At 32.2% G+C, this 26,911-nt stretch overlaps 1 protein-coding gene across 3 annotated transcripts; it reads left to right on the top strand.

Annotated features, from left to right (window-relative positions):
• The first annotated feature begins 1,559 nt into the window (after positions 1 to 1,559).
• Positions 1,560 to 26,487, top strand: LOC146993927 (uncharacterized). Of its 3 annotated transcripts, none has more exons than XM_085826633.1 (5): positions 1,560 to 1,881; positions 4,940 to 5,118; positions 13,775 to 13,929; positions 21,565 to 22,212; positions 25,992 to 26,487. In XM_085826633.1, the coding sequence occupies exons 1-3, from the start codon at positions 1,848 to 1,850 to the stop codon at positions 13,883 to 13,885; spliced, it is 324 nt and encodes a 107-aa protein (XP_085682759.1). In that variant the 5' UTR covers positions 1,560 to 1,847; the 3' UTR covers positions 13,886 to 13,929; positions 21,565 to 22,212; positions 25,992 to 26,487. The 3 variants fall into 3 exon arrangements, with proteins under 3 accessions (XP_085682759.1, XP_085682760.1, XP_085682758.1); XM_085826634.1 differs by lacking the exon at positions 25,992 to 26,487 and adding an exon at positions 22,575 to 23,128; XM_085826632.1 differs by having other exon boundaries at positions 1,568 to 1,881.
• The last annotated feature ends 424 nt before the right edge of the window (positions 26,488 to 26,911 follow it).

Genomic DNA, 26,911 nt, shown 5'->3' with positions numbered 1-26,911 from the left:
AAATTATTACGCTTCTTACATAAAATTGTACAGTAAACCTTTAGCTTATATTTAAAACTTCTAAAATGCTTATCTTACATTTTTCTGTCATATAAGCATTGAAAGTGGATTTCTCACTGAAATAGAAATAATTTTGCTATTGAATTAACATGGAGAACTTTTTTTATTGAAATATTTTTTCTCTGTAACAGTTGCATCTACTACAAAATAAAGATTAAAGAACTGTTTTTAAAGCATTTTGAATTCGTTGTCATATTGATCTTTGAAGCACTAGATTAGTGAGTTTTTATTACATTATTGACAAATATAGTTTTTAAACGACCAAAACATTTTCAGCGGAGATAATTATTTGTCAAATATGAATGTGTTTTCAAAGAGGAAATAAATAAAAAGTGATAAAAAGAAAATTCAGTTAGAACATTCACATCTCTAACAAAGTAATTTGCTTTGATTTAATCTTTATAATACAATATATTTTAAAATGATAAGGCAAAATCCAATGTGAAAGGTTATGCGAAGATTACGATAGTACCTAGAGTATTCAGCATTTCGTATAATCCTATAACCAGATAATAATAATATTAAAATAAATTTTATCTGAATGAAGTTTTCTTATTACAGAAACAGTAAAATTATGCAATTACATAAACGAATACACTTTCAGACAATATACTTAATACTGTTTACAAGCGCAAGCCAAAGTTCTGTTTATGTTACTTCTTACCCTTCAGCGCATGCTCAAGAATTACCATCCAGGCGAAACTAGTCGATTTGTCCATGACGTCAAAAATTCGAAAAGTGGGGTAGGGTTTGGAAATACGCGTCCGGGGTTCAATTCCCTGCTAACGGCTAGCTGCACGGGCGTTTTCATTGTTATTCCCGTGTGTAACTTGCATATGAGTCAGTTCCCTTTAACAAATCCTACACGAAGGCCTCCCTCCCCGTCGGCAATAGCCCTAGTGTGCTTTGCTGTAACCGAATTAACCAAAACTGAAAAAAAAAAAAAAAAGGGTATTGGTGGTGGAAGGCAGTTTCGAAACGTCGTTTTAGAAGAATGGGCTACATAACCAAATTTCTACCTATACTCTGGTAAACAGTACATTATTTGCTCATCAAAAGCCTAAATTTAGCTAATGCTCGGCTTAGTTCTTAAATTGCAATTTTAGCCACAGCCCCCAAACAAGACAATGTCTGGTATTTTATTTCATTACTTAGTTATTCATCATTAATTTAAGAATTAATTAAATTTGAAGGGAAAAAAAAAAGAAGAATCATCTAAATTTTCAAATTACAAACATAAATAGCAATAGTAAAAAGCAAATACAAAATAACGCTTCGCGCTATCAAAATTGCTCATTTTCTTAAATATCAACAACTAAATAGTATTTCAACTAAAACACATAATGTAAACAGGAGTTTGCCAGATGCCCAAAAAAATTCAAAATTATCTGTGAAAATTATGAGCGCATTGTGACGCAACCGTATCATTCCTATTCGAACAGCAACCGCATCATTCGTATTCGCATAGAAACCGCATCATTCGTACTCGAACAAACCGCATCGTACGACAGATGCGAGTAACGAACAGATGCGAATAACGAAATGAATTTGTGAGTACCGAATCGGTACTTCGAGTCAACCGATATACCCGTTACTCAGTAACGAATACATGCGGTTTGCTCCAGCTCTATTAGATAGCAATATGGCAGCGTGGAATTTGGCGACTTGAGGGCGCGTATCATAGCAGTTCCCCTTTTAACATTTACAGATAAGGAACTCTACAAATTTATGCCTTGTTTAAAAATGAATATTTTTTGATTATATTACAAGAAGAAGCATAAACGAAAATGGAAGAAATATTATTTGAAGAAGAATGGCAAGGTAATTTCTTAATTATGTAAATTCTGTAGTTATTAATATGCTGATGGCTGTGTGAGGGAAGGGGGAAAAACATATAAGTATTTGGACAGTGAAATGATAATCTAATAAATGATTGTAAAAAAGAAGAAGAAAATATGTCTTTTTATCGCACATTTATAAGTATTTCACATTTTTTATAGCTCATGAAAACAGTAGAGAAGAAATTGAAAATTTCATAATATGATAGAATATGTGTATAATACTAGAGTAAAGAGGAAATGTTTCTTATAATTAGGTATTTCATGTTCTGTGTAACGAATATTAAAGAACGTGCTTTAAATTTTTTTTTGATAATCAGGTAGAAAATTTTATAACGGGGTAAACAGGCAAAAATGTTTTTGATATGGAATCAGCATTTTTTAGAGGTTGGGGAAGAGAGAATTTTAAGAATTTAGGAAAGTATTAGGTGGCAAAATTTAGGAGCCATAAAGCTTGCACAGGTCAACGGAAAAAGTCTAGCACTGGCCCTGCTGCTGATTTCAAATTTTATTTAAAACTCTGTATGTTTATCTTCATTCAGTAAACTTACTGTTACATTTTGAATGGCATTTATTTCCATATCATTGCACCAGCTTCATTATTTTTAATTTTATAGCTAAGCTTTTTGTCTGCTGTATCACAAATTAATGATCTGAGCATCTGATTGTGTATTTATTGAATTTTTGGTAAAATCCTAGTATACGGTGCGGCCTTGGCGCGATTTTTAAAATTGTCGCCAACACCAAAATGATGCGTTTACGTTTGTCGCCAAATTTTTGGCAACCTCAAAGTAAAGCGTCACCACAAGTTTGAGTTGGCAAAAAAAGTAAACAAAATGATAATCATAAGATAATAAATCCTAAGCATACGGTGAGACACAAGAAAAAACGCAAGCATTTAGAAATTGAAAAAATTTTTAACAGACTTTATAACAAATAAAAATATAACTTTCAACATGCAAATACAAAACATTTACATATCAAATATAATAAATTAAATACCATGGCTCAGTGTCACATATGTTTTAGGGTCTATATCGTAACTCAAATGCCATGGCCCTCAAACTCGGTTGGCGGATATATTGCTTTTATTGCAAATATAAAGTCTTTCATTTTTTCGGATGACAATTTATTATTTTTTAGGCGCCGCCACATATATTCCACGAAATAAGAGTCAAACTCTTCGCTTACCTTTTTCGTCCCCTTCATCCCATGCTTAACAGCACTCCATGTTCCTTCCAAATCCTAGTATACGGTGCGCCCATGGTGCGATTTTTAAAATTTGGCAGCAATCCGGCATCTACTGCCCATTGAATTACAGCAAGCTTTCCTTCCAGTTCTAACTTCCAAAAAAATTTCGTGTTTAAATATTCGCAATTCATAGCACTGCACATCATAATCGAAAGGTAACGTTATCCAACTCTAGAACAAAATACGTTAGCAAATAGAACTGTAGAACAAAATACGTTAGCAACTCGAACTGTAGAATAAAAGACGTTATCAAACTAAAATCATATTCAGTATCTGACCAAAAATCGATTAATTAAAAAATATTAACCAATCAGAAACTCGGCGGAACCACTACTATTATTTTAAAAAATACAAAAAATAAAAGATAAATAAATTTTACCTGAACATACGTTATCCTTTCTCATTCAGTTCAGCCGAAGACAGATTAACGGAACTTCAAACAATGGTTTGAAATAATTCTTCTCTTCCATCTGCATCAATCAAAACTTCTCATTTTAAAATATTTAATGAGCATGCGCGAAAATGCTCCCAAATGCACTCTCCTCCAGAGCACACAAAATCGGCTTGGTTACCACAATTGGCGCGCTTATTAGTCTCTTAAACCCGAATTTCGCCAACTCTCATGTGCACCGTATACTAGGATTAAGCCGAATTTTTTATCATAGTTTAATGTTATTATTTCTCACAGAGTTTGAGAATGAGAGTAATATTTCTAATTTTTCATAACATATAACCTTTTCTTTATCATCATGAGTAGTAAATGGGATTACTGTTATAATGCTACTGGAATTAAAAAGTAATTCTGTTTCTTAGACCTTATACTGCTTTCAGTTATTTAATTTATGCTTTAATAATGTATTGTATTATGTATTGATCCCAGCATTGATCATCCTCTTCTTCCTTTCATTCTGAATATATGATGCTATGATCATTTTATTGCATAAAAGAACTGATGAATACTTTAATAATTTCAAAAACATTTATAATAAATCTTCTTTTTCTAGTTGAAAATTAAGAGCTAAATTATAAATTTCTGATGTCATATACTGTCTTGAAACAGCTAGGACAAAAAACTATAAAATAATACAAATTCTATAGCTACTTAAGGAGAGTTTGCATATAATTTTGTTTATAGTCACATCAGTGAACTTTCAAGTTAATTTTTCTTAAAAGGTATTTGATTTCAAGCTTGCTATTTTATTTTCGAAAAACAAATGTAGTATAAAAAGAACATAAACACATGCTTTACAGAAGACCATTAAGTAACTATACATAAGATTTCAATTTAATGCATTTTAATTTTTTGAAATTAATTTCAGAATCTTAAGTGTTCAATCTCTTTTATAAAACACTATTAATATGCTAATAATGAATTGTTAGTAAGTGTGCCTACTTTCTCTAACATTCCTATATCACTGATATTCACACATCTTAAAAATGATAATATTTAAAGATTATTAGATATTACAATTAGTTTTTTTTTCCCACTCAGTGTGATAATGCTGTGCTTTCTTTCCTCATTTAAGGTAGATGAAAAAACAATTCTTTCATATTTCTCTAATAATTTAAAATTTGGTTAACATAATTTTAAAATAATTAATAGAATATAATAAATTTTTGAATAGCTTTATAATTCCTTTAATTTTCAATTTTATGTTTTGAAACAAAGGATTTCGATTATGGATATAATAATAATAAACAAACTCAACTAATTATAATATTAAAAGGTGTTAAGCCATTATTATTCTAATTTAAGAAATCAAAGGTAATAAATTTGTTTCATTTTATAGAAGATTCATTGAAAGATTTCTACATAAGAAATCTTAGATATTTGACAAATTTTCCTGTTTATGAGATACCTACCAGAGTGTTAAGACACATGGTTAGAATTCTGCATCGGACTTCATCAGAAGATTACTGGAAAGAATATATTGAAGAAATGGGTATTTCAAATCATCTAGTTATATCAGTAAGTTTCCTCATGTTTGTTTAGTGTTTTTAATGAAGATTCAGCAATCAAATTTCTGATTTGAAATTTTTAAAACAAGTTGATGAAATTAATTTGTTAAATAATGATTTAATAGCTATGATGATTGCTTGGTTTTATTATTTGAATTTTTAAAAACAAGTTAATAAATATAATTTATTAAATAATGATTGAAATGTACTTAATTATTAAATTTGGTATGAGATCAGAGTAATTAAATTCCTTTTTTAAGTATAAATATGAAGAAATAACTAAATAAAATTAAATTTCAGATACATTTATAATTTCTTTAGGTAATTTGTATTCTTTCCATTAAGTTATTTCTTTTGATCATGTGACTAATAGCAGTTTTAATAAATCTCTAATCTTTTTTAAAATTTTATTTATTAAGATACATTAATTTTTGCTACGTTTCTGATATCTTTAATGCATGAATAATCCATATTCATAGTCCTAAACTATCTTTAATAAAAGTTTTTAAAATATTAAGGGGTAGAAGAATAGTTTATATTTCATTAGTTTTGAGGACATGTAGTGAAAAAACTAAGTGCTGTAATTATGTTCAGTCTGACAAAATATATAAAAGAAAATGAGTTCTGAGCTTTAATTTTAGAGTTGTGGTAAACCATGAAATAATCTTCCGTTTGTAGTATACTCTGAACCCTATAAAACTTCTGATGGCCAATAAAAAAGGTTTACGTACAGCGTATTACTAGGGCAGTTGACTTTTTATACAACATAGGTATGCACTGATATATGAATATTTTTCTGTCAAGATTTTGGGAAATATTTCTTGAAATTTGTGACTTTCAAAAATTCTGGGAATGGACTACATAATCAAGAAATAGCAAGTTTGATATGCAATGAATGAATAAAATAAATTTGCAATGCATCTGGATAGTCTATCTCTATTGTTACTGTTTCTATCCAATAGCCTTATATTTACTTGTTAAGCATTCATCAGGAATGACTAGAACCTTCAATCATTTAACTATCTCATCACAGGAAAGTTGCTCTCATTTTGCCACAAGGCCCAACCATATTACATCTATGAAGAAGTGAATAACATACACACACGGCCAAGCTTTTATGCCAGAGTTGCCTTTATCTTTAGTTTTGGATTAACAGTCCTCTTCTGTTAACTATTATGTAGTCCAGGATAGCACACTCCTATTCTAAACCTGTACATTTTAAAATACAGTAGACGTTCGTTTTTACGAACCTCTTTTTTACGAACACTTTCGATTTGACGAACTAGCGAATCGTCCCGAATACACTCCCATAGATGTAATGTAATTTTGCGCTCTTATTTACGAACTACAAATCAGGAAAATCTCTTTTTTGCGAACTCAGTTTTCATACTTCTGCATGTTTCATTGGGATGAAGTGTAAAGGTCAAATAAAATCTCCAACTCTTTTGAGGCAGCAAGTGCGAAACATTCAAAGAAGTACAGTAAGGAAGGAGGGGCGGAGAAGAGGGGGAATTAGGACAAATTTATGGTGTTGTTTGTTGTGGGAGGCTCTCAGAAGAGCATCGGCCTGATGTTGTTGGGTGGGGGTGAGACCATTCGTCTTAAAGGGGTTTGGGTTGCTTCTAAAAGAGAGTTGTTGCTTTTTGTAATGTCATAGTCATTTGATGTGGACAACTCAATCAGTGAAGTCTCGTTAGTCGAGAGGGAGATTGGGCCAGTTTTGGTTAAGTAAGGTTCTTAGAGCTATGTCGCAAATGAAGAAACGAATTTGTTTAGCGGTTGAAATAAAGAAGAAAATTTTAAAAGAAGTTGACGAAAAAATATTAAGCAAGACACAAATTGCTCAGAAATATGGAATTCCTAAAAATAGTTTATCGACGATTTTAAAGGCAAGAGAGAAGATCTTTGGAGCTAAAAACGGAAACGATGAATGTGGACCCTCCTCTCGAAAATATTTTCAAGAATCAAAACGCCCAAATTTGGAAAGGGCTTTGCTTGTTTGGTTTCGAAAGATGAGAAGCTTAAACATTCCAATTGATGGAAATGTACTTAAAGAACAAGCACACTTTTTTGCTTCCAAATTAAACATCAAAGATTTTAAAGCATCGGATGGTTGGTTACAGAAATTTAAATTTCGGAATGGTTTGAGTTTCCGGAAAGTGTGTGGTGAAAGTGCAGCAGTAGACACGTCATCAGCAAATGAATGGAGAGAAGAAAAGTTGAAATTGCTTCTTTCTGAATACGCTGCAGATGACGTTTTTAATGCGGACGAAACGGCTTTGTTTTTTAAGATTTTGCCAGAAAGAACATTAGCTTACAAAGGAGATAAATGTGTTGGAGGTAATAAAGCTAAAGAGAGACTTACAGTTTTGATTGCATCCAATATGACTGGGTCACAAAAATTGCCTCTGCTCTTTATTGGAAAATATCTGAAACCAAGGTGTTTAAAAAATGTTCAGAAGATTCCTGCTGCATATTATGCTAATAATAAGGCCTGGATGACTGGCAACATCTATGAAAAATAGTTGAGAGATTTAGATAACCGTTTTTCAGCAGAGAAGCGCAAAGTTCTCCTAATCGTGGACAATTGTACTGCACACATGGAAGTCACTGGGCTTCAGGCAATCCGTGTGGAATATCTCCCACCAAATGCAACTGCAGTTTTACAGCCAATGGATCAGGGGATAATCAATAGTTTCAAGCGAAAATATAAGACAGTGCTCTTGCAAAGAGTAAACAACCTTATCAGATTGATATTCTTGATGCAATGCATTTATCAATCAGTGCATGGAATGATGTTTTAGATGAAACAATTTCTAAAGCCTTTCGACATGCAGGTTTTATTAAAGAAACAGACGTAACTGAAGAAATCCATGACAATAGATCTCACGGTGAAGATGAGGTTCTCATGCATGAACTTCGCTGTAGAAGTCCACAGTTGCCAGAACTTTCATTCGAGGATTTTTTAAATATGGATTCTAATGTCATCTGCACGGAGGAAATATCGAATCACGATATTATTAGCAGCATAATCAACGAGAATGAGAGACTTTCAGATCCAGAAGAAGAAGAAAAGGAAGTAACACCAAGACCAACTTTAAAACAAGCTGCTGAATACTTGTCAGAACTTAGACGATTTTTTGAGGCCAGTGATAATTGTGAAATGCTAACAAATATAGAGAAGATGGAGTCTTGCATTGTACAATCTGTTGTTTTAAAACAGACAAAGATAAGTGATTATTTTGTTGCTCAATGACTTAATAAAGGTACGTTTTACAAATGTTTTATATTTCTTGTTTGTTTAATAGAATGGATATAATTTATTAAGTATTAATACTATTAACAATAATTCCTAATACATAAATAAAAGCATGGAATAGTATCACTAACCTGTCTCGAAAACATTAAAATGTGAAATACTAACAATTTCCGATGCCTTTCTAAATTACGAACTCTCGATTTAACGAACTGTTTTCGTAGTCCCTACGAGTCCGTAAAAACGAGCGTCTACTGTAGTAAACTCCTCTTATAAGGTATATCTCCCACCTTCTTGGCATGCCTTCGTGGTGTGAAAGTCTGCACACTGGGCACGTATTCCAGAGACCCGTGGTTTGATTCCCGGCGAAGATGTTGCTCATTTTTCATCTCTCTGGCTTAAAAAAAAAAAAAAAAAAAAAAATCCTAATGACTCTACGGTGACACCCAAACTAAAAGAGTGGTGAATGATGATTCTCCACACCCAGGATTTGGTGATTGGGTCCTCTAAAAACCCCAGTTGCCTTTTAAAATGGGGAGTATATAAGATTCTTTCTCCCACCTTCTTGGTGTGGTGGTCTGCATGCTAGGTGTGTGTTCCAGAGGTCTGTGGTTTGATTCCTGGCGAAGCCGTGTCTCATTTTTCACTTCTCTTGCTTCCAAAAAAATACCTAATGTCTCTACACTCTATCATGTAAATTGTCTGTGTGTGCTTTCTGATGCTGGATACATACTAGTATTTTTATGAAGCTTTAAGTTCTTCATAATAGTCCTTTCAATATTTCAAGTACAGAACAAAGTCTGAAATCCTGACTTCCAATATTCAGTATGATCCACTATTCCTGTGGACCACCAGCGATATTTGTACTAAATTTGACGTATTATGTGCATGAGTAAAAGTATTATGCACATGCGTGAACGCATTATGCGTTGATGTATGTGCAGAAAGTTTGTAGCTTTGCAGTCCGGATTATAGATCATTCCGGATTATGGGTGTCTGGATTAACGACTTTTGACTATATTGGCATGCATTTATATATTTTTTCGTTCTTTTCTCAGGTCATGATATCAGTGTTCAGTTTTCTTAGTATGATGGCTTGCAAACATGTTTTTTGTCTTTTTATTATTAACATTTTGTGTGTTAGCTTTGCTTATTAAATATCGTAATTTTTGCACTTACGCCACATAAATTCAGTTCAACAGCAAAGTCACCAGATATTTAAAAAACCACATATATTTAAAATTTTCGACAAGCATTCTCACTTGCTCCTACATTATTCAAAATTTGATGGCTCTAGGTACCATTGTTTTTTACTTCCTTGTACGAAGTAAAAAGGAAGTATTGTAATTGTGAAAAGTTTCAGGCAGCATATTTCAACGAAAATATACATTTTGACTGCTATTGAATGCAATTTAACAAAATTTTTGCGTGATATCTGTACGTAAGGACAGAATAAAATACTCTTTTCCTTCAAAAAATTATAAAACTGCTTTAAAATTAATTCTGAACAGAATTTTTTGTGTCGTCTGTACGAACGTATGTACGTACGTACGTATCTCTCATAACTCAAAAACGAGTAGCCTCAGAATGTTGAAATTTTATATATAGGACTGCTATAACATGTAGATGTGCACCTCGTATTTTGGTTACAATCGGCCGCACCAAACGTATATAAATATATTTATATATATATCCACTCTGTTACCCGGCTCAGCGATCTCAGTTTCTTTACTCTTATATGTTTGTAAATTGTACATTTTTTGGGTTAAGGTTTTTATGCCTTTAGTAAATCTGTATGCAATATTTTTAGAATTATCAACGATTTTAAAGTTGTTTAAGTGCAGCTAAGCCTTTTTTTTTTTTTTTTTTTTGATGGCGGCCATTGATTGTTTACATTTGAAACAGCAGACTAATGGATTTGTTGCCAATCTAGAGAAACTTAGCTTCGCAACAACAAAGATAATGCCTTCATTTATTTTTGCCAATTAAGTCATGCTTAATCCTTTCTGGAATTTTTTTCGATGAAATAAGTGCTTAAGATTTACTTTGTAATTTTTAATATAGATGTTTTGAGTTTTTACGTATTTTTGCCTTCTCGCGAAGTGAGAACTGAATTAATTAAATGAGAAATACTAAATTGTCTGTGAAAAACTGTTTCTTTTTTGTTTTGTTTGCTTAATTGCTTTTATACATCATTCTAGCTTTGTTATACAGTCAAAAGTCGTTAATTCGGACACCCATAATCCGAACCTCAAAGCTAAAAACTTTCTGCGCATGCGCCGCGCTGACACATGCGCATAGGCGTTTACGCGTGCGCGTAAGACCTTTTACCACTGCGCAATCCGGAAAAATCGATAAACCGGAATCGCCGAAGTCCCGACGAGTCCGGATTAACGACTTTTGACTGTAGTATTTGAATAGAACATGTGGCAACGATTAGATAATTCTATTCTTTAAATGATATAAATTTTGTGCATTATGAGTTATAATATGAACGAAATATAATACTGTTAAGTGAACCTCGCGGCAGAGTGTCGCTATGGTAAACAAATACTAGAGTGAATTTTAAAGAATGCATTTATTTTGTTGTGGTTATGCGCTGTCGGCGAAGTAGATTTAATTCAATCCAATAAGTTTAAATGAAATGCAAGAAAAAATGTGTATTCTTTAATATTCCGTACAAGGAAGTCATGTGGAAGTTCCGTACAAGGAAGTGTACACATCAGATTTTGTACATTGTGAAAAACATTCATACATTCATGCAGACTTTCATTATTTAATTTCTTTAAAAATAATACAGTGCGAGGGTCGGATGAGACTTGCCAAAGGAGGTTGCTCCTACTTGGTTGTATCGGACGTAAAACTCCTTCTACCTAAGGTCTCATATCCCATTGGCCAAGAAGCATAACACTTAAGAGTTCTTTTGAGGGCGAGAGAAACGATGCTAAAAAAAAAGAAGCAGTGCGTAACCAAGAGCCACAACCTCAGAATAATATATATGAGATATATACATATCTAAAAATGGCAAAAGTGCGATAATATTTGGTGGCAACAATTTGAATAGTTGTATGTCGTATTCAGCGATTCAATGCAAAATCTCATTTTGAGACAAATAGCCCATTTGGGCTAATGCTCCTTTTTGGCTAATAAATAAATAAACTGATTAGATGAAAAATATGGTTGCATGAGTTATACAATAATTATAAAGACAATTATTGCCAGGAAAGAAGCCAAATGGAACTGGTAACACCTGGTGTCAAGGAAATACACCAAAATGAAAAAGCACCAAGCAAGTGGTATGATTTTAATTGAAAAATATAGACAATTTGTAAAGTAAGCATGAATTCTTGCAAATTATAAAACGAAACTGAACCTTCTCTTAGTGGACATTCAAGGGACACTTAAGACTTTTACCTGTGAGTGGGAACACATACAGTTAGTCACAAAAGTCTGCGTACAGACTAAATTTGAAATTAAAAAGACACTTAAAGCATAGGAAAATGTATTTTAATCATTGCATTTTTTTCTTCTATTAGCTAAAATTGTAAGCTTAAATAAAAAGTAAATAATATCAGTGTAATACTTTTTACATTTTTTCAAAAATATATTTTATTAAAAGAACTCAGAAATTCCTTCCAATAAGTCTGCGTACACTTTGAAAAAAAAGCAAAATATAAGTTTTTTACATTACTTCAATACTTTGTAGGATATCCTTTATTCTTCAAAACAGCTTGCAGACATCTGGGCATTGACTGAACTAGTTTTTCAGTGTCATCCGACGTAAATTTCGCCCATTCTTCCTGCAATTTACTAATTAGCTCATTTCACGACGTAATATTGTGTTTTCGAATTCATTTCTTCAATTTTGCCCACAAATGTTCAATTGGATTGAGGTCTGGTGACTGTGGAGGAGTACACAACTGTATTGGAGTGTGATAGAGGAGATATTCCTTCACAATTATAGCTGTATGTTTCGGGTCGTTGTCTTGTTGGAAAATAAAGGTATTAGAAAGGTTTAAATTTCGGGCATTGTCTCGTAGATTTTTCTTCAGAATATCCAGATAAACATACTTATCCATGACTTTATCAATAATGTGAAAATTTCCAACTGCTTTTGACGACATACACCCCCATACTATCACACCGCCAGCTCCATGTTTGACAGTTGGATTTAAATTTCTCAGATTCAGTTCTGTTCTTGGTTTTCTCCATACAATAGGGTGGCCATTAACTTTAAATATTGTAAATTTACTTTCATCTGACCAAATTACATTGTTCCAGAAGTCCTGCGAAGAGTTTAAATGTGTTTTGGCAAAAGCAATTCTTTTCTTTCTATTTGTCTTGGAAATGTATGGCTTAGACCTAGGTTTGCGTCCATGATAATCGGCTTTTCGCAGCACTTTTCGTACAGTTTCAGGAGAAATTTCCTTGTTGTTAGTTAAAAAAATTTCTTTTGCAATGCTTGCAGCAGAAAATTTAGGATTTTGTTTAATTCATAAAAGAGTTTTTCTTTCTTCTCTCTGCATTAGCTTCTTCGGTCTCCCACATCTTGGTTTTACAGCAAGACTACCAGTGTCAAGATAGTTTCGAATAACTCTTTGCACACTAGAAAATGGTTTTCTAATGGTTTTACCAATATAACGAAGAGTTTTACCTTCATCTCCCAATTTGATAATTAGTTGTCTCGTAACTAAAGGAATTTCTTTATTGGTTGTCATTTTCGTCAAAGAAAATAGAAATAACAACTTCCAATCAACGTGAAATTCGCTTCGGAAGTCAATGACATTGAAAGTGTAACCTTCTTTGCATTCTCAAGTTTGAAGTTTAAAAGTTAGATTAAAAATCCCCCGCCTCCATCGCGTTGTACGCAAACTTTATTGGCTTTGATTTCTGGCCACTTATCTTTTAAAAATTAGTGTGCATAAATTATTAGATATGAAAATATTACAGTTAAATAATTTCAAAGTCCCTTATTGAAACTAAATATTTAAAAAATAAAACTTTAATAAACTACCCTTTTCGCACCTTAAAATTTGGATTTGATGTTACTTTTCTTGATGTATGCAGACTTTATTGACTAACTGTATGTCTCGCACTTCCAGCATCTAGAAACTTAAAAATCCCTCCATTAATTAGAATGCTCATTAAAATAAAATTCCAGTTAATGGGGCTTTATTTATGTTATTCAATAACTTTTCATACTATTTGTTATTTGTCAATTAAATTTCATAACTACAGAAGCAGTTTAATTTGAAATATTTTATTTTGGGGAAGCAGTGTAGGAATGTTTATGTAAAGGAGCTATTTTTCTCTCCCCCTTTCTATTATTTTAAAAATTTTTCAGCAAATCTGTTTTATGAAAGTTTGTATTTTAGGTATATATTGCTTTAAATTTAAAATTTTATTTCAGGAGATTGAAACTCATGCACCATTATGCAGACTGCTCCCATTTTATTTTGCTTTGCGGCGTCCTTTAAGTGAAAGTGTATATCTGGAACAAATAATTAGTTTTTCTGACTAAAGAAAGATTTGACATTTTAGTTCATATACAGCCATTTATACGAAGTAAGTATTTGTGCATTTTCCAAAAGTTTTGTTTAAAACTCCATTTGAATGCAAGATTCTTGATAGAATGTATCATTATAAATGTAAGCAAATATTTGTAGATTATTTTAATAAGTTTTTTTACTAAAGTAGAAAATAAAATATTCCAGAAATTTTCACTTGTTCTGCAAGAAAATATTGTTCAGGTTTAAGAAATTAAATTTTATTACAATATTTAATTGCATTTGTTTTGGTGAAAAATTGTGAGAAATAGTATTTGTTTGTGTTAATATTGCTTTACTTGAAGCTAAGTAATAGAGAAAATAATTAGAATTTGTTCAAAGATTTGTTTTTATAAATTGCATAAAATACTGAGAAGCAAAATGTTGCAGCCAGTGTTAATTATTATCCAGATGTATTTTAGTATGCTGTGAAAATAATTTGATGGCTGCCCTAAATAAATGAAAGTTTTATTATAGAACTGTTTTGAAAGCAAATTCTAATTTATTGTTAAGATTTTGAAGAAACTATATTTTTATATTATTATTGTAATGACAAGCTGTCTGAAGTTGAGTGACATGTTGCTGATAATACTGCCTGTTAAGGAGAATAGTGTTAAAAATGTCAGTTTCACCAGCTAGAATTGAATCTGATAACAGCTGTTTTCTAATCCACTTTTTACTCATCAGATTGAAAGTGACATGATCCAGTGGCAGGTTGGAGATCTGTTTTCTGTATTTAGTAAACCCCCACCAATGTGCTCTTACTGGTGCCAATATGATAAATGAGTCTCTTTGTATTGAGAAGTATGTGTAAGCTGAGCTCCAGGTGTACGAATGGCCTCAGTGCATTGAGTTGTGTAAGGAAAAAGCAATACAAAGTAGTAGTTTGTAATGTGTGGTTATGTTCAGTTGAATAAGTAATGCACTGCTAGTGCCATGAACTGTTCAAGTAATATCATGTATAGCCCAAAATGCCAAATTTACCAGTCAGAGCTGGGAGCTATTGTTTGCTAAGCTGTTGGATCAAAAGTGCAGCCACTTTCTAAGGGCAAGTCAAGGGTATTTTTTCCCAGTGTTTATTGAGTTTGTATTGTAGTACAAATATTAAGTCTGACAAAAATATTTCAGTACTTTCTGTTAAAGCCACCAAATGCATTTTGAATATCATATAGGTACATTTTCACTTACTTCTTTGACTCGATACTAAGCATCTTTCCTTTTTTGTTTTATATTTTAAGTCTCCTACCCTTGTTACTAGACTTCTGTTGATAATTTCTCCCTTTTGATATCTGTTGGTTTTATCCCTGAAAATCTCTTATCCCTCTCCCTGTTCAAAAGGAAGGCAAAATGTGGACTCAAATTTACTGCAAAACTAAAATAAAAAAAAAATTAATGTTAATTAATAAACATTGCAATAAAAAGAATAATATAAAGTTTTAAACAACAAGCATAAAAGTAAAAGATGGCATTTAGCATAGCAGACATTTTTTTCTTTGGGATGCATATGATGCCACATGAATTCAATTAAATGAGTCAAAAGTCTGGCAGGGTTAGCATTTATTGCACTATTTCACAAGCACTCAAAAGAATGCGTATGCCATTTAGTCATAAGTCTGGGTAAACATAATCACTGTGAAATATTTCAAATCTTTAAAATATTAAAATCCATTGTAGTAAAGGAAAAAAAGCTATGATTGTTGAATGAAAAAACAGCTATGAAATGAAAAATATAATTGTGCAAGGAAAATGTTATCAAAAATGAAGGTAAAATAAAGTGGTGTTCTTGATGCTAAGGAAGTATGCTAAAATAAAAATAAAAATAATAGTAAAGTTGGAAAAGAACTGATATTTTAATATTGTTCTGAGTACTTGAAGGTCATAGTTGTTTTAAAAGCTACTAGCTTCTTAACACAATATGGCATATTATTAGTATATTTGCATATCTTATTATCTGTCAATTATATCTATATGATGACTGCAGGATGTAGTTCTGCATGTATAGCCTTATTTTTTCCCACATGTGTGCTGTGCAGAAAGACAAACATAGCAATGCATTACTGTTATTCATAATCTCATTTTTATTAAATTCCTTATAATATTGATAGCCTTTATGGGCTTTACAGTTATTAGTAAACAAATCTTATAAAGTTTATGTATCTGAAGTTTAGAAGCAGAGGTAATTTAGAGTGCCACAGAGGATCAGCAATTAGTTTTATGATGTAGGCATGTCTTAACTTCTCATCTTTTTTAGTTTTTCCCATTATGAGTGATATTACTCTTTTGCCATGCATGCCAGCTTTAGTGTTTGTGAATGACTGACTATGTATTAATAATTATGGCCATATCAAGTAGTGACATATGGATTAATTTATATACAAAATATAGTCCCTATTTAACCACTTGCGCTAAAAAGACGTGCCACGCACGTCGAGATGCTTTTGTCTCAAACCGCGCTAAAAAATTAAAATAACGGGGTGCACACGTCGCCTGACAACGAGATTGTTTATTCTTGAGTTACAGCTCTGGATTGCACTCGCAGATGCGGGCCCACCAGCGGCCGAGCGATAAAGTTGCTGAACACCGGTAGTTTGGTCCGAGGTTCGAATCCCACGAACGGGGTGGCTGCATGGGCGTTTTCGTGGTTTTCCCCATGTGTAACGTGTATACGAGCCGGTTTCCCATAGAAAGTCCTCCACAAAGGCATCCCACCCCTTAGGCAGATGGCCGTCGAGGCTTTGCCATAATCACACATATGCACTTGGAGATGCAGACCTGGTGTGGCGCAAATGAGGCACTTTACCGCTTGTTATATTGTAGCGCACGGCACCGCAACTGTGAAGTTTAGTCGTAGCGCAAGTGGTTAAAGGAAATAATTATTTAAAAAATTGGTGGCATGAATTTGTAAATGAATACTTCTAGAAAAACTGAATTGGCAAATTAGATTTGCTTCGGATTTTACATATCTATATAAATTGACATTGTTTAATGTAGGACATTAAACATAGACATTGTTTAATGTGGGAGATAGTTACATTACGTAACTATCTCCCACATTAAACAATGTCTAAAATTCTAGCATGTTTGTTCCACCCATTTACAAAGAGATGATTTCTGATTCCATTTTTTACTCTTACATAGCACTACCTGCTTTGTTTCTTTTTGTTACATACAATTAGTAAACATCTGCCTCCTCATCAGAAAATTTAAAAGTGAGCAGAAAGAGAAATATACATAGTAGTTAATAATGGAAAATTTTTAGCTAGCCGCATGGCTCAAGAAAGCTCATGAAGAGAGAATTTAAAGTGTATTCTTTTTGTATTTTATATTTTAGGGTTTTTTTAAAAATATTTTTTTAAATACAGTACAACAATATAAATTAAGGAAGAGAAAAAAGCAATTAATGGTTTATAGGCTTATAATGTGAGGTAAGATCCATAAGCAGAAATTAATTATGTGGGTAAGATATGATTCTAAGTACAAACAGACTGATAACAGTGTAAAAAAGGACTCTTTTTAGGCAGTAGATGATATCTTGAGCTGGAGAATGATAAGCATAGCATTTTAAGTTCTTGAAGCAGGAGCTCTGAGTGTTGCATCCATCATTGGCATCATCGCTACTGGAACTGACATAAAGGGAGCATGGTGTTGCCTATTAGCAATCAGAAAGATTCCATAATGGACCTAGATCCGTCATTGGATGGATCTAGATCCCATCCTGCAATTCACAGTGTACTGAACTATGAATCGCGGAGTCGTAGGCAGGGAGTTGTTGAAGACAGTTATTAATTTGTTCAATTTTGGAAAAGAAATTTTGACTATATTGATTAATGCATGCAGGTATGTAATTTTTAGGTCTGAATGAATCATATCATTACAAATGTACTGAGCTGCATTAAGGATTAAACAAAGGACCATACTTTGAAAGGCTTGAAGCATGTTGACATGCATCTTTGCTGCAGTACCCCATATTGTATAAGCATACATAAAAATTGGTCTGATGATTGAGGTGTAAAGAAGACTTTGTTTTTAATAGACAGGTGGCTCTTTCAAGCTAATAATGGATATAACTGGGACTTGATAATCTCCCTTTTTTGAGGATGGACTCAATATGGAGATACCAACGTAATTTAGAATAAAGTATCACTCCTAAAATGCTTTAAGTATTTGACAAGGGAATATAGTCATCCAAAAACTTTTAATGGAGGAATACAGGGTGGGTGATCTGGAAAAAAATCATGGTAATACATTTAATGATGTTTATCGTAATTTTCCAGGTAACGAGCCAGAGCTTAAGGCAGGGGAGATAATATTTTGTATCAGAATAGTCCAAGCTTGGGTGTCATCTGCATAAAGTCCTAGAATGACATTAAATGATCTTGGGATGTCATTGATAAAAATGTTGAATAATGTTAGCTCAAAAAGAGATTCCTGCATGACACTAGCAAGAACTTGATGGGTTGTTGAAATAATCTAATTAACTCAGGAGAAAGAATGATTAGTCAGCTACTATTAATTATGTGAATAAATTGGGCTGCAAAATCAATTTGTATGAGCTTGATTATGATACATGTATGCCAGGTCCTGTCAGATGCTTTAGCTATGTCAAGATCCATTATAGATAGTGTCATGGGTAGCTACTACAGTACAAAGTCCAAGATCTGGAATTGTAGAAATTCGGCAATTCTAGATTTTAGATTATCATTTTAAATCTAGTAAGATGATATGTAGAAATTCTAAAATTAAAAATGTAAAATAGTTATTTATTAAAGAATGAAATATTTATGGCCTTAAAAGAATCAAAATTTACAAAAAAATGGGGGGAGGGAGGAATAACAACAACAAAAAGAAAAAACAAAGCTCAATCTTGTTTTGCTTGTTTTATTAAACAGTTCTTTCAATGTAAGCTATTTCATTTTTTATGACTCATGATTTCTTTTTCAATTAGAAAATTTCATTGTTGAAGTCCTATAATTGCTGTGTTGAGAATTCTCACTAAATTGTCATTCAGTATCTTTTCATTTCAATTAACTCTTCGTTACTTTCTTCACTATCAGCAGGGAAATTTTCCAAATTTAAAATCATATTGCAAAATTCGCAATTCTTTAACTGATTGATGATTGAGGCATCGCAATGGAAAACTTCTGTCATGTCATCTTTATATATTCGGTTAGCAAGAAAGTAATTTCAGTTTTTTTTTTTTTTTTTTTTTTTTTTTTTGTGTGTGTGTGTGTGTGTGTGTGGAATAAAATTTGATTTTTTTCTGTGCATAAAATCTAACTGAATGACTGAATGATTGATGTAGAATTTGGATGAAAGAACAAGATGGGAACATTATCTTTTACTATAATTTTAAGTGAAATGTGATACAAATAGTCATAGTAATTTTTAGACACTGAGAGGAGGGGATTCTCATTAAAAGTCTTGGATTGGAGAATATAATGCAGACATAATAGTAAGAAAAGCAATTTTTATATCTCCAGTAACATCCAGGTTCAAATTTTGCCTAGCCTTGGGAATGAAATGATTCCTTAAATGCCCATGGTTATGCATTTTGCTTTCCTGCAACATTTGCACATGCCATAATCATTAGTCTCGCTTTGAAATCTTTGGCATCAGGTTTTTTTTTCATCATCATCAGGTTTGGTTGCCACAGTATTTGGAGGACTATATATTGCTAGAAAAGATAAGTTTTGTCAGTGTTAGAAATTTGTTTTGAAGATGACGTTTTGTTCAGCTGTTTCAGTATCAACTGAAGATTTTTCACCTGCTTTAACTGCCTTGTACCATTGCAGTTTTTAAATGTGATTAACCAACCTGTTGAATACGTGCATTCAGTTTTTAGCCTGTTTTCTCGTGAAATATTTAGGGTTAAACCATTAGCATTGACCCATAATTTACATGTCCTCATTTTGATGCTCTCTCATCCATTCAATCATCATTCTGTCATGATGAGAATTTTTAGTATAATGAACAATTTTTTGTTTTTCATTTTGAGTGCGATATCAAAATCCACAAGATATTCAAATAGTTTCTTTTTTCTGTTTTTATATTGTCTTCTGTTGACTTTGCAGTCCCATAATATTTGCATAATGTTGAGACATATGTACCTTCATCCATCTTTTTTTTTTTTTTTCCTAAAGCAATTCCTCTTTTTGCTTGATTAGCATTGAAGCATGTTTTCACTCTGAGGATCTTTTTATGGCAGTTATTCAAACTTTAATTCTGATAAGATAGCTGCAATAAAAATAGCATGGAAAAAATAATAAGCTGGGTCAAATTAGAAAGCATAGTTTGGTAGGTTAAATTCAGCTTAGGTTCCTTAGAATCTTTTTTTTCCCCCTACCTTCTTTGTTGCCCCCCCCCCAAAAAAGCAACATTCCATTTTAAAAAATATGTCTTGAGACTTCATTTACTGTTTACATCAGGTAGAAAAATGCTAGACCCGTACAGTGACTCAAGAGCCTGCTCATAACCTCCACAAATCTCAGTTAGTCAGTGGAAAAATTACTTTTTATTAAGTATTATATTCTCCAATCCAAGACTTTTAATGAGAATCCCCTCCTCTCAGTGTCTAAAAATTAGATCATCTTGTATACTGAATGTTCAAATTTTAGACTTTGTACTGTATTAAATTCTTGAAATTTTGATTTGCGGAAGATGAGTTGACTATAATAGGTCAAATTTGAATCCTTACAATGTATGGATGTTTGTACATCTGTAGTGTCTTTTCTGCATAGGAGCACTAAAATACTATTGAGCTAAAAGCCCTTTTGAGAGGCTACTGAGAGGGGAAAAGAGATAGGAGACCCTCAGATCCATTGCTCAAGATTTCTGCATGAAAATTAGGGCAGAGTAAGTCCACCTGTGAGGTTCGACAGCTGAGGTACTAAAATCCACCTATGTTTATGTTTGTCCACCTATATCTATGTTTGTAGTATTTATCTTTCATTCAGTTGCAATTGAAGAAGGTGATAATATTGAATTATTGAAAGCATTTATGTTAAAATAAAAGCTATAGCAATCAAACTCTGTTTTTGTTTACTCAGGTTATTGCTATGTCATTGTTTCCTGTCTGAGTTTCGATATGTAGTTTCACTATTATAATATAATGAATGACTGCCTGCTGTTTGCCTCTTAATTCCCCACCCCAAATAATACTTCATTCTTTTGAGCTATTTATTTTTTAAACAAAATGCTACAATGAAAATTTAGTGAATAAATAGGCCAAAATTTTTTATAATTTTTAAAGTTTTGATGTGCTTAATCATGAATTAGATTTTTCCTTAATGCAAATGCTATTCTTCTATTGCCATATTTTTTCCCTCTCAAAGTCAAACTAATTTATGATAATAAAATTACCCGTTTTTGTGCCATAATAAAACAAACTACATTTGTTCTAGTTTCCTTTGCTGTCAGGTTACTGGAGTTATATCTCAATTCACTAACTAAAAATTAATTGCTTCCTTCTTTTTTTTTTCGCTGTTCTTCAGGTATTATTTTGTCTGCCATAATTTCAGGTTAAGAAAGATGATTCAGGTATTCAATTAATAAAAGAAAACTGTATTACTAATAATTAAATTTATCTTATCTGAGTTTTCTTTTAAAAAAACTTTTTGCTTTGTTACATGCATTTGTAAATAATAGTTTTTTATAGGTATTCTGAGAAAGATAGCACTTCGATTTCCTGAAAATGACAGTTCTTATTTAGAAACAAATGCTGTGTTTTCTGATTGTTGCCAATTAGTGATTGATAATGAAATTAATCCTGATGAAAACTGGTCTGTAAGACTGATGAAAACTGGTCTCTGTGTATCTGTGCAGTGTGATTTGCAGCATAAAGATGAAACACCTGAAAGCAATGTGCATAAAAGTATGAAAAAGAATATTGTTGCATCTGAAATTGTATATGAAAGTAGTAGTATACAAGGGAGCTCCAAAGATAATAACGTCTCTCATTTAGAAAAACAAATTTCATGTATTCCAAATACATCTAAAAATAGAACTGTTTCTAATGCTGAAAAACAAAACGCTTCGTGCATTTCAATTAATTATGAGAATGAAACAGTGTCTTGTGTTTGAAAAGCAGATTTCAACCCTTTCAATAGATAGAGCACCTGGTCCTTCTGCACCTCCAGTAGATACTATTTCTGTTTTTATTCTTCATACTGAAATGGACTTTAAAGAAGCTCAAAGACTGTCAAATATACTTCAAGGTGAAGGATTAATTGTCAGACTGTTATATGAGGTTGACTACTTGCTAATGATTGATGCATTTGAAACTTTAAATGCCATATTTCGCGAGGTAAGCAAAGTCTTTCTGTAAAGTGATTTTTGTATTTATTTGGATGTCATAAACACTCTCTGGAATTCTAGTAGCTAAAGTATCTAATTAATTGCTATTTTAGAGTTTTAATTTAAGTAAATGATGGGTACTTAATTTAGAAATTTGAAACAAATGACAGCTAATATAGATGACAAGAAATTTTGAGAATGGGTTTACTAAATAGATGTATAGGATAAATAATTTCACAAAAAAGTGCATTTTTTATTAAAACTTATTATTTACTTTGAAGGTTTTTATATTGTAAATATGCTGTTGTCTGCTATCTAAATTTATTTTTCTGAGCAATATATATGGAAAGTAATTAATTAGATTGTTTTCAGATGGTTCCATAGATGACTGTAATCATGGCTGCTGTGTACTCAGTAGAAGATAGATAGCTCTAAGACTGGATTTATGTTGTTATTAAAAATTCCTTATTAAAAATTAAAACATAATCTTGTTATTTTATAAAGAATGTATTGTCGTTGTTTATGCTAAATAGTCTTCAGCAAATGGCGCTTATTATCTTCAAAAACTTTCATGCTAAATTATTTATGCATAGTGCGTCTACTGGTGCTTATAATTTTATCGCTGACTTTCTATCATTATAATATAAAGGGGTTGGACAAAAATATGGAAACACCTTTTAAAAAACATGTTTCTTTGCTTAATATGGTGTAGGAAACCCGTTGGCATCCAAAACAGCATGCAGTCTTCTCAGAATGGATAAATACGGTTCCTGTATGTTTGCCAAGGGAATATTATACCATTCTTCCTGCAAAACGTTGGCAAGTTCAGATAACGATGTTGGAGGTGGATAACGAGAACGCACTTTCCGTTCCAATGTAGACCACAAAGGTTCGATAATATTCAGGTCTGGTGACTGTGGTGGCCAGGGGAAATGGGACAACTCATCCTCGTGCTCAGAAAACCAGTCCTGGACAATGTGAGCTGTGTGAACAGGCGCTTTGTCGTCTTGGAAGACACCATCACCATCGAGGAACAAAGTTTGTACCATGAGATGAACTTGATCGGCCAAAATGTTCACATAAGTCTTGGCAGTCATGTGCCCTGACACAGTTATCATGGGGCTAGCAGAGAACCACGATATGGCTGCTCAAACCATAACAGAACCCCTGCCATGTTTCACTCTTGGCAACAAGCAGTCTGTATTATAGGCTTGAAATGGCGTTCTCCAGACGTAAACTCGGCCAGAAGTGGGAAAGAATGTGAAAGAAGACTCATCAGACCATATTACTCGCTTCCACTGCACTATAGTCCAGGCTTTATGACTTAAACACCACCTTATCCTGTTGCGGGCATTAGCATCACTGATGAGTGGCTTCTCAATTGCAGCACGGCCAGCAATTCCCTGTTTATGAAGCTTCCTTCTAATTGTTTTGGTACTCACAGGGTTCGGTAACACAACATTCATTTCAGCAGTAACTTTTGCAGCTGTGGTCTTCTTATTTTTCGCCACAATTGCCCTTAATGATCGTCTGTCACGATCACTCAGGACACGCTTTCGTCCGCGCTCTGATTTAGCAGATGATGTTTTTCCGCTTTTCAATTATGCGGAATAAATCTTCGATACAGTACTTCTTGAAACACTAAACACCTCGGCTACCTTTCTTACGGAAGCACCTACCATACGTGCTCCAACAATTTGCCCACGTTCGAAGTCTGTTAACTCTGACATAATGCAATGACAACTTCACATAACAGTTCTCCGACAACAACTGAACTGTTTAGCACATTTACGAAGTTGTATAGGTGGCATCAGTAGTCAAAAACGCCAGCACCACCTACATATTTCATTAAAATCAATCTTTCTTTTCAAACATGCATTTCACAAGGTGTTTCCATATTTTTGTCCATCCACTGTATATCCATAAAGGTCTTTATATGGCCTTAATTTCCACAGTTGTTGGTCATGTTCATATATTTCCAATTACAAAAGGGTTTTAAAGAAAACATATATACATGCTTTTTATCATTTAAAAAAAATTTAAAAGTTATGAAATCTAACTTTTACACGGTCCCATTCTTATTTCTACAGTTATAATTAGTAAAAGTTTATATGCATTCTAAAAAGTAAAATATAAGATATTTGACACCTATGTAATGAAAATCAACAGAGATATTTAGTTTTAAAGTTTGAGATCATGTTTCTAGAAAGGTCAGGGTCATATGCAAATTAAAGAGCCAAATATTTAAATTAGTGTGTAACTAAAAATGCAAAAATGCAATAACCATAGGGTTGACAGATGTTTCTATTCTACATTTTTGTTAACAGTCTATTTACTATTTATTTCATAAAAAGAGTAAACTTTATATATATATATATATATAGATAGATAGAAAATACTTTTATTGTTTATGAATGGCTAACTTGAGTAAAACTTTAGAAATACCCCATTTTAAATTGCTTTTCACAACAAAAATTCCAAAATTATTATTTTTTTTTAAATCTGGTAATAACCACCAAACATAAGTTAGAAAGTCCTGTCAGGTAATTTTTACTTAAGTCAAAAGCAAGGTTCAAAAGTGCGATGTCCAAGTGACACCCTGTGTAATTTCAAACAGGAGTAATTATTGCTTTGGCAATATTAATCTGTATTTACAAAGGTTGGGCATTATTCTAGGTGACATCACAACACTTTGGGTATTTTTTATTTATTGTGTTAGTTTCTAACCCTATTTTTCACCTTTTTTTTTTTTTTTTTTTTTTTTTTTTTTCAGATATAAAACTGTTAAGATGAATAAATATCAAATGAATGTTTTTAAAAAAAAAACCTAAATGATACAATTGTCATATTATTCCTCCAGCATCTGAATGTGAGGAATTTGTCAGTATGACAAAGAATGGGAGAAGACTTATTCCTGGGTAATATTTAATAACCACGACAATAATAAATCAGAAGCAAAGTGATAAATGATATGCTTTTGCAGTTTTTAAGGGGAGAGAAGATCTCTTTCTATCTCTAATTATGCAGAATTCAGGTAAAATGACCAGGGCAAAGGTTGTGCACTTTCCTTGTAAGTGAATATTTGTTAACAGAAATAACTACATCACGTTAATGCCCCTGAAAGTATTAAACAGTGTTCATTATTTTCTGATTTTGTAATAATTTAAATGGTACTTTAATATTATAGCAACTTATTATGAATGAAATCAGAGCACAAATTGTGCCTGGTGTAAAAAAGGAGGGCAAGGTCAGGCAAAAATAGCAAAAATATTACAGAAGAATGTAGCTTCAAAATAGTTTAATTTCCTCTGTACTGGTACCACATGAATTTTGGTACAACTGAAGGCAATGCTGAGCTATATATAGGATTTGTTCAAGAAAATGTATTTTACCTCATAACAGAGTGTGCAAAAATGGTAACAAAATTCATTTATAGCAGTGATGAAAATATTTGGAGATGCATTGTTAAAAATTGTGGGATAAAGCTATTTATGATGAAAATTTGTTCTGTGGTTCCTGGTTACTAATTTTAACTGTTCTATTCTGTGTTGCTGTATATATTTTGAGGCAGAACTCCTATCCATTAAATGTAAATAATTAAAAATATAAATTAAAATAACTGTTGACAGCAATAGTTAAATTTGCTTGCACAAGGTGTTGAAATCTGATTGGATTTTAAATGGCAGTCAGCTTCGGTGATTGATTGTGAAGGCTGTGACTTTTTCTATAGCTGCTATTATATAAAAGTAACATTCAAAATTAAAAAAATTAATAATTATCTTTTTACAGGTGGATTTTTTAGTTTCCATAGTTTCAATGACATTCCTGGAACAAATTCACCCCCAACAGCAGGCGCAAGGTACTGCTATGCATATTCGCTACATATATGAACTGATGATGATTGACTATGTTATGAACTTGCGTTTAAATTTTCGAGTGAGACCAGTAATGCTACCTGAATTTAATAAGCATAACCTGAGGACTCAAGTGCTTCTTTCTTGTGCTTTACGATTATGGAAAGAGGTTCCCTAGTTGATTGGTGTATTGAGAAATACAAAAACAAAATAATTAGAACAAAATAACGAGAAATACAAAAACAAATTAATTTAGAAGAATATTTAGGTAATCTAGTCCTGACTGATTTTATAACTGGATTATCTGGATCCTGGAAAATAATATCAAATGCAAAAACTGTTATTATTTGGTATGTTTTAAATATATTATATTTTCATTATTATGTATCAATTTTATATAATAAAAAACAAAATATTTGTGAAAGAAATAACCAGTATTTGTTAGTACTAATATATTTGGTTTTTAAAAAAACTATTTAATAATAAACTGTTGTACTTATAAGTGAATCTAGCACCCTACCACTCTGAAATCTTGCACCCTATCAACACACATTATTTCATATTTATATAAAATTTAATAAGAAGATGCAAAAGCAATTTTTAATTCTATAATAATAAACATTGAAAAGATACACAATGACAATAAATCTGCACCTGAGAAGACAAAGATTGGAACAAGATGTGAATCAGTACCTCAGATGTGCAGTCAATAATAGCCATATTAAGAAGTGCATAACCCAAATAATAGATATTCTGGCATCAAGGAGTCTAGAACTATGCAACACACAGTGATCTCACCAAATCAATATACAAAGAAAAGCCACCAATTATTATTGTTTGAATTTCTAGCTGAAA

The sequence above is a fragment of the Stegodyphus dumicola genome, chromosome 11, assembly GCF_044657685.1.
Source record: "Stegodyphus dumicola isolate Sdum_Otavi_A_Nest chromosome 11, ASM4465768v1".
Lineage (NCBI taxonomy): Eukaryota > Metazoa > Arthropoda > Arachnida > Araneae > Eresidae > Stegodyphus > Stegodyphus dumicola.
This window is presented reverse-complemented; position numbering and strand designations above follow the sequence as displayed.